General features: G+C 39.1%; 1 protein-coding gene across 1 annotated transcript; it reads left to right on the plus strand.

Moving 5' to 3' along the window:
* Positions 1–295: 295 nt before the first annotated feature.
* Positions 296–2,495, plus strand: LOC115793541 (homeobox protein Hox-D9b-like). The gene is made up of 2 exons (XM_030748585.1): positions 296–1,022; positions 2,245–2,495. Exons 1-2 carry the CDS (start codon positions 344–346, stop codon positions 2,487–2,489), a joined length of 924 nt encoding a protein of 307 aa, XP_030604445.1. The 5' UTR covers positions 296–343; the 3' UTR covers positions 2,490–2,495.
* Positions 2,496–17,997: the final 15,502 nt, after the last annotated feature.

Raw genomic sequence — 17,997 nt, forward strand, 5'->3', positions numbered from 1 at the left:
ACTTCAAACAAGCTTAAAAACGGCCCAGTGTTACTTTTTATTCAGAAGCTAAAAAGAGTCCAAGTTTAAAAATATATATATATATATGCTACATTCAGGTCCATCTGCAGTAGGCGTGCTATCACATTTCTGAAAACAAAAGAATGAACTGATTTATCTCCTACACTGGCTAAATACAGTCTAACCATGTGATCCACCGAGTAACCAATGGGCAGCCGAGGAGAAAGTAAGGGCAGGAAAAAAATTACTACCATTTTAGGGGAGGATGTAAGCCACTATACCAGCCCATCTAACGTTTTACAGTCGCATTTAAGTGTCTTTTTATTGAAATAATAAAATAAACATGTCGCTAACGAATTATTATTCCATGATGGGTCTCCAGACCGAGGAGCCTTACGGTGCACATTTCATCCCGGGAGGCTTGCAGGGTTCGACGGCTGGCTGCGCAAAGCCAGGCCGGGGAGCAGAGGAGGAGGAGGGGACCCCCGGCTCACACATCCCGGATTTTTCACACTTTTCCAACAAACAATCGAGTTTAAATGGCTTTTCTCCTTGGACAAACACTTCCACTTCCTCCACGTCTTCTTCTCCACAGCTGCAATCCGCCCCCGGTGCGTCCATCCCCGGCCTTTTTCATCCACATCACCTCCTGAGCCACCACCCCTACTACGGCCCGCAGACACAGACACACGCCGAGCACCTTGCATCCGCGTCGGACAGCAGGTTCGTGCGCTGCTGGGAAGGGGCGACCCCCACCTCGGAGACCGCTCTGTCCCAAGTTTCCGCCACTTTCCCCGCGTGTCTCCCAGCACAGGGTGACCTCTCCAATCCAAGCCCGAGGTATGAGACAATTAAACCCGAGAGTTCACCCCCGCCACACGACAGTCCCGAAGATTCCAGCTTTGTCAGTCCGGCTGAGGTGGTCCTGGAGCGGCTTGGGACGGTTGAGGAGCTGGGTAGGAAGCCTGAGCCAAAGAAAGAGGATGAGGCCAAAAAAACGCAGCAGCAGCAGCTTGACCCGGGTAAAGAGAGACTAAACTCAGGAATGTTTATTAGCTTTAAGAAGTGGCGATACACAGGTGTGTGTGTGTGTCTGTGTGTGTGTGCGTGTGTGTGTGTTAGAGAGGGGAGGACTGTGGAAGTGAGTGTGTGACTTTTATGGGCCTATAAATGTCTTGTAAACTGTAAAATATAAAACTTTATTGTCCATTAAAATAATTAAGGTGATATTGTTATTTAACAATTTGTCAATAGCTATATGAAAAAGTTGGCTGGCTTGCCCATACATGTTTTTTTTTCTGATAGTAGGAGAGTGAGTGAGTCTGTTCATGCAAATACTGCTCAAGGCTTATTTTGCCCCCCAAAATAGGAAATATAGTCAAAAAGATATGCTGTAAAACTATTCAAAACCCTTAATAATTTATTGTCCCTTTACTATAACTTGCACAGACATAGTTTTATTATTATAATATTATTATTAGAGATATGTTAATATATTTTAGGAATAAACAAACAAAACGTTTTAAATATCTGTTATTCATTAAAATATTACTTTTTGTAAAATAAGAGATTTTAGCCAACCTAAACTTAATTTCATCAAACAGGAGTTATGTATTTATTTATATTATTTTATTTATGTATGTTTTAAGCAAAATAGCTGTGTGCTGTGAAAGTATGACTACCAAACCAAAGCCAAAATACTTGTTGCCCTGTTGCTGGTTACCAACTATAATTCTATACATGTAGAATGATATGAAAACAAAGGTTTTCATATCAGTTAAAAGTAAAAAAAAAAAAAGTACTCGGCTGTTTAATAAATCCAAAAATGAGTGTGAGTGTGGCTGTGGCTGTTTTTCAGCTCTGTCTGCACTCACAGGCTCATCTTTAGTGGGTATACTCTGCTGTATTTATAGCTACCCACTGTCCTTCCAAATCCATTTTCAGCCTAAAAGGACAAAAACACCCAAACATGGCCACATTTTACATTATGTCACATTATGTTAAATTACTGAAACGACTGCTTCAGCCTTAGTCGCAGGAGCACTATGTGAAAAAAAAAAAATCATTTTTTAATGAGCCAAAAACTGCAGGCTCAATTTGCTCTAGAAAATGTTTTCTTTGAGTTTTATGTCAGTCTTTGAACTCCTCACAACACACACACACACACACACACACACACACACTGGAAAGTAAACACACTGGGGTTTGGTGTGAGTAAAACTCTCTGAATCTGTTTTTCTGCAGAAAATCCATCAGCGAGCTGGATCCATGCCAAATCGACCCGGAAAAAGAGATGTCCTTACACCAAACACCAGACCCTGGAGCTGGAGAAGGAGTTCCTCTACAACATGTACCTGACCAGAGATCGGCGCCTGGAGGTGGCAGGACTCTTAAATCTGACAGAGAGACAGGTCAAAATCTGGTTCCAAAACAGACGGATGAAGATGAAGAAGCTGATGATTCGGGAGAGGAGGAGTGTGAATGAATGATGCATCTGGAGGCTGGGGCTTTTTTTTTTTTTTTTTTTTTTTTCCATGATAGGTGAGGAGGTGGTGAAGTTATAGGTGATAAAAGAAACACAGTGCCCAAACATCTCTAACATGAACTGGCAGGATCAGCTGTGACTAAGCAAAGGACTGTAGAGCTAACATGGCTGCCTTGGAAAACTGCAGTGACAAAGGCTGTAGGGGAGACCGGGATGTGCTGTAACACACGTATTAATGTCTTTTTGCCTTTTTTTTTAATGTCAGGTAATCTGAACTTTGGCGCATAATTTTTCCATCTGCATGTTTTAAAAAGAAAACAGCCAATCTGAAACCTGAGGTAGTTGTAAATAATGATGTGTTAACATTTACAGGGAGGTCAATAAACTCAATCACAAAACATACCAGCTCATATCAAAGACTTTACTCATTTTGAAACACATCTGTTTTTAATATGGATGCACATCTCTCATGTTTAGAAATGGAAATGCTTGACACGTACCAGACATCACATTTAAGCTGTCCGCGCTCTCAGTAGAAAAACGGGAATAGTGTTTTATGATTTAATGCTAAAAGTCTCATCCTCGTGAAAACTATGTTTAATGTGCCAGGTGGGACTAAAGTACAAGGCAAACTATCAAAGATAAACCCCATGAGTCATCTCATGGCTGAATACCTGCTTGTTATAGCCTGAAAAATAGCTGCAGAGTATTTCTGTGGAATTAAAATGAAACACTTGATGGAAGATTGCAGAATTAGCAGTGGCTGCAAAGAGCTGAGACAGTGATAAGGGAAGCAAACAGGATTCGGGGTAACCAACTGCAACTGATGCATGTAAATATTAACATGTTTTGGTGAATCATGTTAATACTGTTAGTTTGGCATTACAGAAAGATGAAAGGTTCTCTTTATGCTCTTTTAACAATGCAATTCCCCTTACAAAACAACCCAGAACTAAATGTATCTATTACATGCCAAGATTACACATGTGAAACATCTGAAAATCCCAAGTACCTAAAGGTGAACCGGTCATGCTAAGGTAATAATCATGTGACATGTGTTTCAAATGTGATACTTTCACATGTGCTCCTCTGTAATGGCTTTTTCAGACCAGGGCGAGCTGGTCGGTGTCCAACTGGCAATTAAGTTTCTGAGCATTTTCTCTCTGCTAGACTGGCACATTAAAAAGATGGCCTACTACATGAGTGACTGGAGGCTGCGATTTATTGGCCGTAAATAAAAAGATTCTGTGGTATTTTACATAGAGCCACCTCTTGTTTCGGTTTAAAAGGTGCTCTTGTCTTTTAGTTCAAAATGCTGTGAAGGGTTTTATATATCCACAACTTTCTACATGTCTTACACGTGTAACCACAGAGCAGTTGCTACATTTATGTGATTTTATATTTAAAATAAACAAAGAAAAAAGAAAAAAAAAGAAGAAGAAGTCAAACACCACTTCTTCTTCCTACTGTATTTCAGGTGCCTGACAGGGCTGTGCAGAAGTGTGTTTCACTTTGCTCTAAGAGGAGAAATTCTCTGTGTTACAACCAATCCTGGTCTCCTTTAAAATATTAATCAGAAAGAAACTTTTAAGGAAGACAGAATGAGCTTCTTTGTTTTGTTTTTTTTATAAACTCTGCATGTAGCCTTACAGGCATATTTGTTGGTATTGTTGTCCTTGCTGTTGTTGTCATTGTTGCTGTGTATATCTGTGGTTACTGTGGGTCTGATATACAGATATGGTCATGCCTATATTCCTACACACACACACACACACACACACACACACACACACACACACACACACACACACACACACACACACACACACACACACACACACACACACACCAGTCATGGCTAAGCTACGGTGTGACTGCAGTCTGATTGTTAGGTTTTCTGTTTCCTCCTGTAAGAATAAACAGCTACTGTCCTCTTAAGACGTTTTACAACAACGCACAATCAATTCCCATTTTAGAATGTAAGTTACTGTAACATCAGCTGTAACAGGAACATTGTGGAGATTTTAAAGGTATTTTGGTTCCCCCCCCCCATTCTCCTCTTGAGAGAAGAGGAAGAACAACAGGCTATGTTAGCCTCACTGTGTTGTGAGTCGAGGTCTGATCACATAAGGCCTTCATCCTCTCATTTAGGCTATAGGCTCAATATGCTGCTCATGGTGATTTTTTCTAAATAAAATAAAAGATGGATTGCAGCGTCAGTGTTGCTTCTTTTCGGCAACTCGGTACGGATTAGGCCGAATACATCGGTTTTTAGGCTTTTGAATACTACTAATAACATCATGTGGCAAAATTATAGACATAAAAATAACCTACTTTCGTATTGCTGCAAAATATTTTTGTAGCTCTTGGATGATTGTAGCCTAAAATTCAAATTAATTAAAATTCCGCTTTTACGTATCGTCATTAAATAGAGCAGCACAACGCGATAAAAGGGTTTACATACAGTATTATCCTATATTATTATTCTGCGGCTGGTTCTACAAGGGAAAAGCAGAGGCAGTATGTCATGGTTGACATTAAACAGGATTATAGTCCAATAACTCGATTTATTATGTTTGTCATTATGATTATATTCCACCGTCAAGGTGTTTCACTGCTCTCAGGTATGTGTTCAGAGTTTCAGCCCACGGAGAGACATTTCTGCCTCCTTGTTTTGTCAAAGTCAGTGCAGCGCCTCGTAGCTTCCTTCATTTATTGCGGCCATATAATCTTCTCGGGGCTCATCCTACTGCAGGGTCATAAACCAACAGCATGCATTTGGAGAATAAACGTGACTTTCCGCCCCAACTCAAGACAGAGAGACACGCAGAGAGAGGTTCCATAAAGTAATTTAGCCCAGACAGTCATCGTGACTATATGGTTTTATTGGTCACCCTTTCCTGCCTTAGAGCCTCAGCTGTCCTTCTAAATGTTAAAGTCATTGTCTGCAGAAGAGACTAGACAGCTTCAGTCACGTCTTTTACAGGCAGCGAGCGCACAAAACACAGGAAATTTCATTATGGAGGGAATTAAAACGGATTTGCCCAAAAGCATGTGAGTCTTGATGAGGTGTCCTTTTTCTTCCTCATTTCAGAAGTCATTCTTTAATTTAGGCTGAGTTATCTAAAACTACAGTGTAGCCGTACTGGTCAAAATAAGAAACTTTAACGTCATCAGTAGTCAGGTTTTATTTAGCCGGAGCGGAACCTTCTTGTGTCTTCTTATTTTTAAATTTTTAAAGTTTTCAAATGTCCGTGTGAGTTGCAAACGGCATACAGGCCTTCTATACTGACTGGACACTTAAATAAGTTTATATAGGCTGATATTTAGAATAATTTGTCTCAGAACGGGCTGACAGACGAGAGGGAAAGGAAAGAATACATGAATCCATTTTAATGATAAGAACCATTTAGTCCAGAAAGCTTCACTCCAAGAAGACCGACAAATGCAGCAGAATTACTGTAGTCGATAACTGCAGAAAATGCGAATAATAATAATAATAATGATATGAAAACATTTTTTAATGAAACTTTTCTTTAATAAATATGCGCTTATAATAAAAAATATCATTAACGAAACACTGCCATCTGTATTTACATGCTACAAAACATGGATATTTATTGCATTAGGATGGTTTAGGATGGCACATAGAAATATTAAAATCATCATTCAATGCTGCACGCTCCTCGTGCCATTTCTTTAGTATAACAAAACAAATTCCAAATGATTCATTAACAGGGTCCTGGGCTAATGTACACCTGGATTTGCTATGTTATTAAGAGGAAAATGTAGGACGTCTGCTGCGGCCTAACATAATAATCTTCTGTTTTTAAGGGGGTGATGGTTGTTGTTCAAAGGAACGAGGAGTCATTGAGTAGCACCAAAATAATAAAGTGATAATTATAAATCAGTTTTATCAGTAAAACTCAAAGCAAGCCCTCTGGATTGGGATGTTTGTAGACAAGAGCTGATTTTAAACCCTCAAAAACACAAAAACATCAAGAATCGGGGCTGCTGTTTTCATGTGTAGTTACTGACTCTGTCCGCTGGGTGGAGGTGTTGTCTTTCATGAGCTTTTTGCTCTTGAGCAGCAATTCTGTTGGGTCATATTTATTACCGTTGACTCTGAATCCAGCGACCTGAGTCCAAACCTCAGATTCTGAGAGCTGGCCCATCCGTCCACTTTCTTCGCAGGTAAAACGTAATTCAAATGCTTGCCATAAAGCATTTTACGAAGGCTAAGTTTCCCAGACGTGGATTAAGCTTCATCCATCAATCCATTTCCTTTTCAGGCATCTTCACTGAGATGTCCTTTTAGTCTGAGACGAGGCTTAATCCACGTCTGGGAAACTGGCTGTAAACGTCCGACCTGCAGTTTTCAGCTGCTGACATGTTAAAACCTTTAACTTTTCGGGCAATAACCCCTTCTCGACCCAGAAAAACCCCGTGGAAGATTTTTTTTTTTAATTATGAATGAAGATTTGATTTGGGAAGTAACAAAGGGAAACTAACAGCTCAGTAATATTCAGTTACAAATAGCTACTGTGTGATTTGAGTTTCTAATAAGTTTCTTTAATAATATAATAATTTTCTTTTCTAATTTTCTAATAATTTTTTATCCACCCTGTTAAAAAAATAATCCTTTTTTATTATTGGATAGACTACAACTGTTCACGCAGTCAACAGGGATGTATGATGCTACTTCCGCTCTGTTTCCTCTTCAAAATAAAACTTGGAGCAATACTTGAAGCCTCTGTAGTCACTTTGACCTGCAGTTTGTGATCACAGCCTTGATGCCCGTACAATAAGAAAACTACAAAAATTAATACAATTAATACAAAAATTAATATAAAAAAAATTAGTCTCACTTTACTGCAACATGCTGTTTTTTAAAGCATGAGTCATTAAAAGAAATCAGGAGAAAAAAAAAACAACCTCCAGCCCATAAATACTCCTGCCATTTAATATCAATGGTTTTTAAATTAAATATTGACTTTACTACTAGCTTAACAATAGGCTATGTCCAGCTTTGTGACAACCAGTTTTACACAATAACATTTGAACTGATGGCGCAATACACAGGATTCAGAATTAAGAGCTAAAGTTTACGATAAAAAGGAGAAATTGTACATTTTTACATTTGAGTTTATTAAGTTGTATCGTTGTAAGTCTTATATTTTAAAGCCTTTTTAATTGGAGACCTTACAAATGAAAATGGCAAACATCCAGAGACTGTGGAAACGCTATCACTGTAATAAAATGGAAATAAATGACATTCGAGTGTTTATGACTATTCAAAACAGCGCGTTTCTTCTCGCATTACATTTAAGTTAACCATAACAAATACCTGTGTAAAATATTAGCTAATTAATACCCAAAGTAAAACCGTTACAGTATTATTGTGACGAAATGTTTATTTCAAACACCCTAAAATATTTACAGCCCAACATGATGAATAAATAGGACAGGAATTTATGATGCTTTTACGCTGTTGGCTGCTTATATCTATGAAAGGACTCAGTACTATATACTCAGTAATATAATATATACGCAAGTTACTATAAAATTCACCTAAAATGTATTTAAATAAAAACGGACATAAACAGCACGTTTGTTTTCTAAAGTCAGTGGGGGCAGACAGTAGCTGTAGCTGAACTTCATGCAGAGGTAGGCCATAATTATTCGGTATACCTCACATTAACCAAATATAAAACAATTAAAATTTATAGCTACCCCAAATGTGCTATAGCCATGAGCACATGGCTCTTTTTTTTTTCTTTTTTTAAAATTCCTGAAAATAAGCTGAAAATATGAAAAATAATAGCTAAAAAAAGGGAGATGTGCAACAAGCACTGCAGCAAAGTCTTATAGGCTGTACTATTTCTGGGCCCTACTTTCCACCGACATAATACGGCCTCCCACATCTCCCATGAATTTACTCAGTGATTAATTTAAAAAAAAAAAAAAAAAACGTAGACGTGACGCTTAAAACTTTTCGCACCTCTGTTACTGGATTTACTTAAAATTAGTGCACCACCATTGATTTTTGCTGCTTTATTCAATATCAAATAGGAATATGAATATTTCAGAAGAGATGGTAACCTGTGTTCAGACGTCTAAACAAATGTCAAAACGACAGTTTTTTTTTTATTAACCAGTATTATTAATAGGTTGAAGTCTAGCCAGAGTTCCAAGTATTTTGAACAGCAATAATAGTAATAATAATATATACACACTTCCGATTGTTTTTCCAGCATTTAAGTTGTATGATACAGAGAATAAAATGCAGATTTGAAGCATTTAACGACTCATTCAATAGGTCTAATTTGGGGAAATTATTTTTATTATTATTATCATTTATTACTGCAAAGTGTGGGCTGCATAAGTATAACATGCGGCGGGCGTGAGAATGAGAAATTGCAGTGAAGTCATTCATTATTCCAATATTCCAATAAATCCACTGCTGTTTCTGTTGCGGTGAGGCCAACATAACTAAACATGAGCGTAAAAGGGTGAAAAATTAAAAGTATTCACAGATCTGGGCGAGCTGTTTGTATTTTAAAGCAGTAAAACTCTATTGATAGTTAGAAAAAGTCTACGTTTGAAGGTTTATATGTATATATATTTGAAACAGCACTCAAGGCATCTCAGTGCATTCCTGGTCTAAAGGTTTTGGTTTGGGAAGTTGTTTTAAATAAATTGTGGTTGTAGGCTAAATAAATAATCACCAGAAAAACCGGTTTAAACCTTTAAATTAAACTATTTGTTAGATTTATCGAGACCTCTGCGCGTGTTCGTTTGTTTGGAAACGCAGCTCTCTTTTGCACCCAGCTACCACAAATTCCAATTTTCTCTTTGCACAACTCCCAGATCGTAAAAGCGTTTTACGAGCACACCCTGCCCGCCATTGGTCGCTCGCTGTCATGTGTGCGCGTGCAGCGTGCAGGCGGCTTTACTTCGCGCGCTCTCGGCAAGCCAGAAGTGTTTCTCGGCACCCGCGCGCCTCCATAGACGGTAAACAATTCCTCTGTTTTTGTTCAGCCTCTCTGCAACACTGTTCTCGCACTACAATCTTAATTTGAAATTGCTCTTTAAATGTTACGTTTAAATGATAAAAGGTGAAATATGTGGCTGATTTGTTTACGCACACCAGGCAAGTTTCTAACCAACAGGCTGTCAAGTCAACAGTGGTGAAAAGGAGACGTATTTTTAGATTCTGGCATTCGATGTTGGCATGTTTCCGTCGCTTCTGAACTGTGTAGGCCTACTGTTCCAACTCTCATGATGTTTGTGCTGACTGGCTGATTTATTTATCGTTTTCGCTTTTATTCTGTTGCAGAATGCTGCAGAGGAAAATGGAGTCCAGTAGACTGATCATTTCAGGTACTAACACTGATCTTCAATATTCAAAATGCAATTCAGCAGCTGCGAGGTGTGAACAAGCAATGCATGATGTGGGAAGAGTCAGTGCAATAGCTGTTTTTTTGCTGCTAACTAATATCCATGGCTCAATAAGATTGTATGTTATGCTGCAGAAAAAAACTGAAGTGACTGCAAGCAGACTGCAGCGTGTGCTGAACATTGCATCCTTACTGAACAACTGAACTTGCAATTGCAATAATGCATCATGGCTGTCTGCACACACAAAACAAAGACTCATTTTAAACTCTTTTTATTGAAATGATGCAAACAAGTCTTAAGGCTACTGAAAAAATAATTAAGGAAAAAAGAGAGAGCAGCAGCATTCCTCATAAATAGCTTTGTATAACTGAATTGAGTTAATTCCCACACCTTAAGTTAATGATGAAAAATGCATCATTTTAGTCTAACTAAATAGCATCATGCATTTAAAATGTATATTGTTGAACTATAAGAGAAATATAAATATTGTGTTTGCATGATGTTGTTATAAGGACTGATTCCTCCGAGCCTTTAACAGACCTCTTTAAGATCACACGACAGTGTGTAAATGCATGTAAATATGGTAGCCTCATGTTCATACATATTTGGCTATTTCACTCATCTATGCAATGTTTATGACACACATGTTTCATGCACCCTTGGTGTGTAAAGCCAAAAGGACACCTGGTGATAAAATAACCCCAAAAACTAGTAATATGTTTTTCATTCTCAAGAGATTAGCTGGCCATATTATCATAAAATATCATCTTCTTGCATGTTAGTTGTATTGCTTGTTGTGTTATCTGTCTCCTTGCTGATAGATTTCAAGATCTTTATGTAAGAAACTGAATTTCTTCTTCCTTCATGCGTACTTGGACAGACAGGCAGAATGAGACAGATGGAATGCTTTCCTCCCATTTTGTTTTTTGTTTTCACTGATGTCCCTTTTTTATGAGGGCAAATGTCAGAGAGACAAAGAGACAGTAAGACAGTATTTTCTCCCTTTTTTGAATTTTACTCTTTTTTTCCCCCCACAAGGGCAGCAGGCGGGGTGTGGGAGATACACAGAAACAAAGACAGTATTTCACTGGGAGCTGCTCAGTCAAGCTCAGCTGGCACTGAGTATTTACAACCTACTGCAATGCGGCAGGGCCTGTGTGTGTGGTGTGTGTGTGTGTGTGTGTGTGTGTGTGTGGTGTGTGTGTGTGTGTGTGTGTGTGTGTGTGTGTGTGTGTGTGTGTGTGTGTGTGTGTGTGCATTTATGTGTCAATGTGTGTAAGGGAGAAACAAAGAGACAAAAGGAGATAGGGAAGACAGTGACGCAGAGAATGAGGCAGACATTAAATTTAAGGCTGTGTCAGACAGAAAGAGAGCCTGAGAAAGAATGACAAAGATATGTGAGATGTATTTGTGTGTGTGAGGTATAAAACAGGCCTGTTTCTTTCTTTTTGCAGGGAGGTGCAAAAACCTAAGTTTTGGCTGGATGCTTTTGGAGATGAAAACAGCCTGCAGGTTTGTCGAGAGGGCTTCATTTCACTGTTTCACTGAGCAGACGTCGAAGTTTACGCTTAACTGCATCAAATTTCAGGCTTGATCATGTGGGCTGGTGTTTATTTCTGTTTCAATGCCTCTCTGTCATGGCTCGTCTTTGATATTCAGCCAGAATATTTAGCCTTTATTCAGAAATCACACTGCTCAGCTAAGTTGGCCATTATCATTGGATGCAAGAAAAACAAAACAGAAAAGAGAAAAAATATTTATCTGTAATGATTTAAAGTAATGTTTTATCCTGTCATCTAACTTTCTGCCGAATTAAATACAATTAATAATACAAAAAGCATAGAGAAATTTGATTTCGTGACTTGGACTTTGACGTGTTGCTGATGTTAAACTGCCATGCCTAGAGTGCTAGTGTTATTATTGACCAGCAGGGGCGCTATTAGTCTGGAACTCGGTAATGCACACGGCAGCGCACACTGCAGCTGGTGCAATGCATCCCTCCACCTTCGTGGACTTAAATCCCTGCGGTAATACACACAGAAGGACGAATAAACCCAGAACAATTCACTGCAGTTCATTCAGCACATTAAAGAGAAACTGCTTTAAAACAGATACTAACTTACTAACACAAATGCTGCTACAACAAATTTGTAATAGTCATTAAAAATTATGTAACTGCTAACATAAGAAACGCTGTGTCCTTTAAATGCTTCCACGTGTGAGCTGGCGCCGTTTGGTATCACTAGATGGGCTACAGACTCAAGGATGAAATCTTAAACAATGGCCCTCAGTGAGCTATATCCATATTGGAGCTCTTTGGAGTTTTTACCAGCTCCGGTCAGACTCGGGTAGCAAACACCATCTTCATCCTCCTCACCCTCCAGCCCCGTCCGGCTGGGGGTCATGACGGTTTTTTTTGCTGTCATTTACCTTGAGTGCACCTGGAACAGAGGGATTTTCTCCCGCTTATGTCCCGGGATCATTTTGTTTGGTCTGATGTGATTTTATTGTTACAGCTGCTAGGAGGAGTCATTAGGCAGGACGCCAAGCCAAGGTGTTATAAATCAGGGAGTCAAGTGGCTTGTGGTTTCAAAAGCACCAGTAAAGCTTCGGTAATGGAAAGATTTAAACGAAAAGCGCATGGACGTCGTTGATGTGTGAATATTTGTCTTAATATGATTAATAATTACTAATTAGCGAGATGCTAAACATTTGGGGGGTGTTTTGCAACATTTATGCAAAAGAGGAATAAATCAAAACTTTAGGCCTAACATCTGGTGGACGAGTAATGACAGTTTTCTGCTGCATATGTTTATAAGAAGCGATGAAGTGCGTTTTCGTTAAGCGTTATTGGCCTGCGCGCTCCCGCAGCCTGTGTGGCTGCATTCAGCTCAATAATGTATTACAGTTATCTATATATAAGACGCTTATTAGTAGTAGTCGCAGCAGTAGTTGGATGATTGTGTATTTTTGAAGTATAGCTAGTTTTTTTTTTAAAGACTCTTATGTAACTTTTGGTTTAATGTCTTGTTTTGACACCTAAATGTCCCAGCAGCCGCGGAGCTGCTAAAGCAAGCAAAGCGGTGTCCAGTCTGTTTTCACAGAGCAACTTTATGGCTTTATGGCTCCCCATTTACGGAATCAAGCAGGAAACAAATGTTCCAACAGCATTCCAGACACATCCGGAAATGCAAACGGCGTTCAGTCTCTGCTTGTTTAGAGGAAGACACTGCGTGCAAACTACACCAGAGTCTCATGGGGAGACTCCACATTTTATGTACTATTGGGTCGGTTAAAAAACCCGTAACAGGCTGTGGACATTCATTTTAATGGCAGCAATGGGAGTTATATTGAAAATGGAAAATAATTCAATATAATTTTTTTGGATTAAAGAGAAAAAAAAAAACATCATTTGAAGCTTCAATGAATGAGAAACCCTCATTGAGAGAAAACTCAAAAGAGGAAAACGCATTGCATGACCACAGTTAATTTTTAAATCTCCAACAGTACAACCCCAGAGATTAAAGCTCCCTCTTTTTTCCTTTGGCGCCATTATCGAATAAAGTGGTTCTCGTGCAGGGGCTAATAATTTATGAACCCCTGTGGGAGTAGCAAGGAAAAAAAAAAAGTGAGCACGTGACGGTAATAAAAGTGTGTTTTATTGCCGGAGCTTTGACAAGCCCCAAAATATAACTCAGAGAGAATAGCCGACAGGCGGCCAGATGGGATTGGTAGCCGATATTTGTCCGAAATCAACAGAATGCGCTTTGTATTGCTGAGAGAAACAACGGAGAACGGTCCCCGCACTCAGCTTCGATCCGCTCTAACGGGATTTTACACTAGAATAACGAGCGATCGCGCTTTAAACGCGAGAGCAGGACAGAGCAAGTAAGTGTGTTTCGTTTTCATATTTGGCGCAGATATGAAGTTATGACTGTAAGGGGCAGGGGGGGCAGGAGGACATGGGTGGGGGAAGTGTTCCCCGATGAAAGCAGTGGTCGGGGACCCCCCAGGGGCCTCTGGTGAAGTGAGTGAGGGTTTCAGAGAGCCACCTGTAGTCCAATATATAATCGAATTAATTAAGCCATAAAAAAGTTACATTGAATTGGACATTTGTGCGTAAAAATACTGACGTTCAAGGTCTTATTTCAGTTCAGTGTAAGAATGGACTCTGTGAAGATATTTTTGTTTGCTTGCTTTATATTGAATGTGTCAGGTCTAATACTCTGGTATATACTACCCGTATATATTATATAGTCCAGTATACAGGATATACTGCACAGATATCTGGGACAGCATGTTAGAGGTGCAGGATGAGAAGTTGAGCAATTTAAACCTCGCCCCCCCCTTTTTTTTCTTTCTTTTAAATATAGATTTAAATATTCTTTTCCAAAATAAAATGATCCTCTTTCAGGTAAAACAAAAATCCCGACGTTTAGAGGCCCGTTTGAACCTTCTTTCGGTGGAGGACTGTTCAGGAATGAGAAGTTTAATGTTCTGTCTGGATTCAGCTCACTGCGGAGAAATGATTGATGCCAAAAATTTGTTCCTCTATTCTAAAAAAAAAGATAACAGTAGTCAGCATTTTAACATATTCTAGAGGAAGTCCTTAACATGAAACTCTATATCTGGTGTGGTGTGTGTGGTGTGTGTGTGGCGCGCGCGCGCGCCTGTATGTGGGTTTACGATTTCCATGTGGCATATGTGCGTGTTCTTGAATCGGCAAACAGTAGCCGGCATCCTTTCTGAGGCGGCCTTATTCCATATGTTGAGGATTATCATTTAGAGGACTAACAATAATAATAATAATAATAATAATAATAATAATAATAATAATAATAATAATATGAAGCTGCAGTGGAATTATTTAATCAACACTTTTATATCTGCGTGATAGAGAACTGAACATAAGCCTTTTTTTTTTGGCGCATTCAAAATGATTTCATATTCTCGTTGCACCGGTGATGTTTGTATGGAAATGGAAAATGCAATCTGAAATAACAGGAGTTATGGCACCTTTGTTGAGATGTTAAATTTTACAGCTATCTCTCTAACACCAAGCCTCACTCCCCAAAGGCTATAAACAGGAGCGAGACGAGAACTATAAACTAACGGTTTATGGCAGGGGAAAATTGTGATTATACTCACAGCTGGACACTCTTCCATAGAGGCATGACAAGTTTAAAAAAAAAAAAAAAGCAGGGACATTAATCTTTTAAATAACTAATAATGTTCAAGACTGCGGAGAGGGGAGCGTCTCTAACTTACTGCAGCAAATTTCGCAACAGACGCAACTTCTCTCATATTTTGGCTTAAAAGTGAGTTAAATGTTATAAAGACTGTCCGAAGAAAATAGGGTGTGTGTGGTCTTTAAATGTATTTTGCTATTCTCATTTTTGATACATTATATTGTGTATTTTTTTAATAATATTTTTAATTTATTTTTGTGTAAAATGAAAATTGTTAAAGCATTTAGAAATTGGCATCCAGGTATTACTGGTGCAGCGTCTGTGCATAGAAAGCTATACACATAGCTATTCTTATTTGTTTGCAGTAACCTGTATGATTTTTGCTGTTTAACAACTAACGGTACATTATTTTAAAAGGGCTGCCTAATTTATAGTTTTGTACCACGATAAAAATGAAGCTTATATTTCTCGATTATAATTATAAGATCACTATCGTTGTTTTTGTGTTGGAAACAGATTTATTCCCTTTTAACTAAAAATATATCTTATATATATATATATATATATATATATATATATATATATATATATATATATATATATATATATATATATATAATATATATATATTAGCTAATAAAGTTCATCTGGTTACACGTGAAACGATCGTTCCCAGCGTTATAGACGACAAAACCAAAAATGTTTTTGCAGACTTGCAGTTTCACGATACGATGAGCGTTTGTTCATTTAAACTGTCCGCAGCATTTAATTTTGAAGTTATTTTTACTAATTTGCAATCAGATTTGGGCAACTTTGCTCGGCCGCGCTGATCGGTCCGAGACGGTGCATTGGGTTCCCATGCAGGGCTGGAGGTTCGCAGTTAATGTCTAAACCGGGTTAAAGCAGCTCTCAGCTCGGCTTTGACCCGGCACAGGGCCGGGGGTGGAGGGGTGAGCCCGCGGTCAGCCTGTCTAAGATGAAAAAGTGAAACAACCCCAGAAAGAAAAGCCACAACTGAATGGCTTCGTGCCAAACTCGGGATGAGAGGAGAATTTATTTATGCGATCTCCTAAAAGGCAATAGGCTGTTTATATGGATAAGTGCTTATGTTACTGCTGCTTGCGGTTATATCATCTGCAGACCCGAGTGTTGAATTCAGATCTGCAAAGACAGCCTGCATGAAAGATTATGAACTCAGAGTATCAAATGATCACAAGTTCTGCAACTAGAATATTCAGGACAGTCATCTTCGACTAAATTATATCCACAACCCGAGTGAAGAGGGACATTAAAGATGCCTAATTAAACTGCCAGATTTCCAGCGTTAATCAATAATCAACGTATAATGGAAAACTGATATATGAAGGTTGATTAACCCGCTGCCAAAAGTAATAATAATTCATAAATGTGGTAGGAAATCCCATTTTAAATCAGTGGATCGTATTCACATAGCGGTCACACACGTATCCTCCCTCTTTAACCCTTAATATCGGAGCACTGCTTCCCTTTGTACAGCTATAATCTAACCAGGGAGAAACCAGCGGACAATAGGCTCGCGACTCCCGCAGGGCCGCGTGAACTCTGCGTGGTCCCCAGCTCGAGCCCCTGCGTTGCCCTGTCCAGCGCGGGGACTAATGAAACGGTGAACCAGCGGTCAACGATTCTGAGTGACCCTCTCGCGACCTGACGGCAGCTAGGTTACATTCTTAAAGAAGAATGCCCTTTGAGAAACCGAAGCATCGCTCCGTTGTTGTTGTCTGTAAAAGAAATCCACCAAAGTTCAGAGCTAGGGAACACCATTCAGAGGTGCCAGCTAATGACTCCAGTGTCCAAGCAGAAGAATTTAGGTTGGAATAATTGTGAAAAAATGAAAGTTTTAAGTCAAAGTCCTTTTTCACTCGGGGCGTGGATTAATAGTTTAAGTGAAAGGATTTTTTGACCATTTGTAATTTCCACATCAGCAGAACGGTGCCCCAAACGCTGCAGTTTCATTATTCACCCAAATCAATCAGAATTGTTAAAGATCAATGCTTGTTTCGCCTTTTTTTTTTCTGTTTAGCTTTCCCACTGTTTAATGTGAAACCAATCATGCTTTACATAAGTTTTGCTGTTCTTCGTCACTCCATGCAACGCGAGCTTTTTGCTTTCGCAACAATGGTTCTGACCGGAGTTGTCATCAAGCACTCATTCAACCAGCCATGGGAATTTAGTACATGTAAACACAAAGAATGAGCGTCTGCCAGAGCACAGAAAATCGCCCAAGGGAAGAAATGGAAACAGAAACTCTATGTGGCATCTTGACCAAATTTGCAATACAATTTGAAAAACAATGCAAACGTCAGCAATATTCATAATGATGCATTACTGTGAATGAGGTAAAGTGTGTGTGTGTGTGGGGGGTGGAAAAAAAAAAAGACGTGGGTAATGTTGCCTCCAGTGGAGCATGAGCTTTGATATGTGAGAAAAAAAAATCAATACATATGTAATACATGCATCTTACTCCAAATTTAATATCCAAGCAAAAACAGTCAACATGATTACTAATGCTGTCAATTGAAAATGTACAACTTGAATTAAATATCGTTGGATATAAACTGTGGTGCTTTCACTGGCAGCTGACAGCAGATGTTCAGCTGTAAACATTTACAGGCGCTGTGGACCACCATAAATGTATTTCAGCAGGAACTAAATGAGAAATTTAGATTTAGTTTCAGGGCCAAGTTCCCTCAAGTGCCACGATTTTCAGTTCAGTCCATAAATCTGAGGTCCGCGGGCCAAGTTCGGAAATTACCACCCCCCCCCCCCCGCCACTAGTTTCATGTGGATCAGTTTGCACTGCATCTGGTAGTTTGTTTACAAGCAAACTTGGCAGGTGACCACTGTAATTTGGGCCGTTTCACTACAGTCAAAGCTTGGCCGGCA

Source organism: Archocentrus centrarchus, chromosome 15 (genome assembly GCF_007364275.1).
Source record: "Archocentrus centrarchus isolate MPI-CPG fArcCen1 chromosome 15, fArcCen1, whole genome shotgun sequence".
Lineage (NCBI taxonomy): Eukaryota > Metazoa > Chordata > Actinopteri > Cichliformes > Cichlidae > Archocentrus > Archocentrus centrarchus.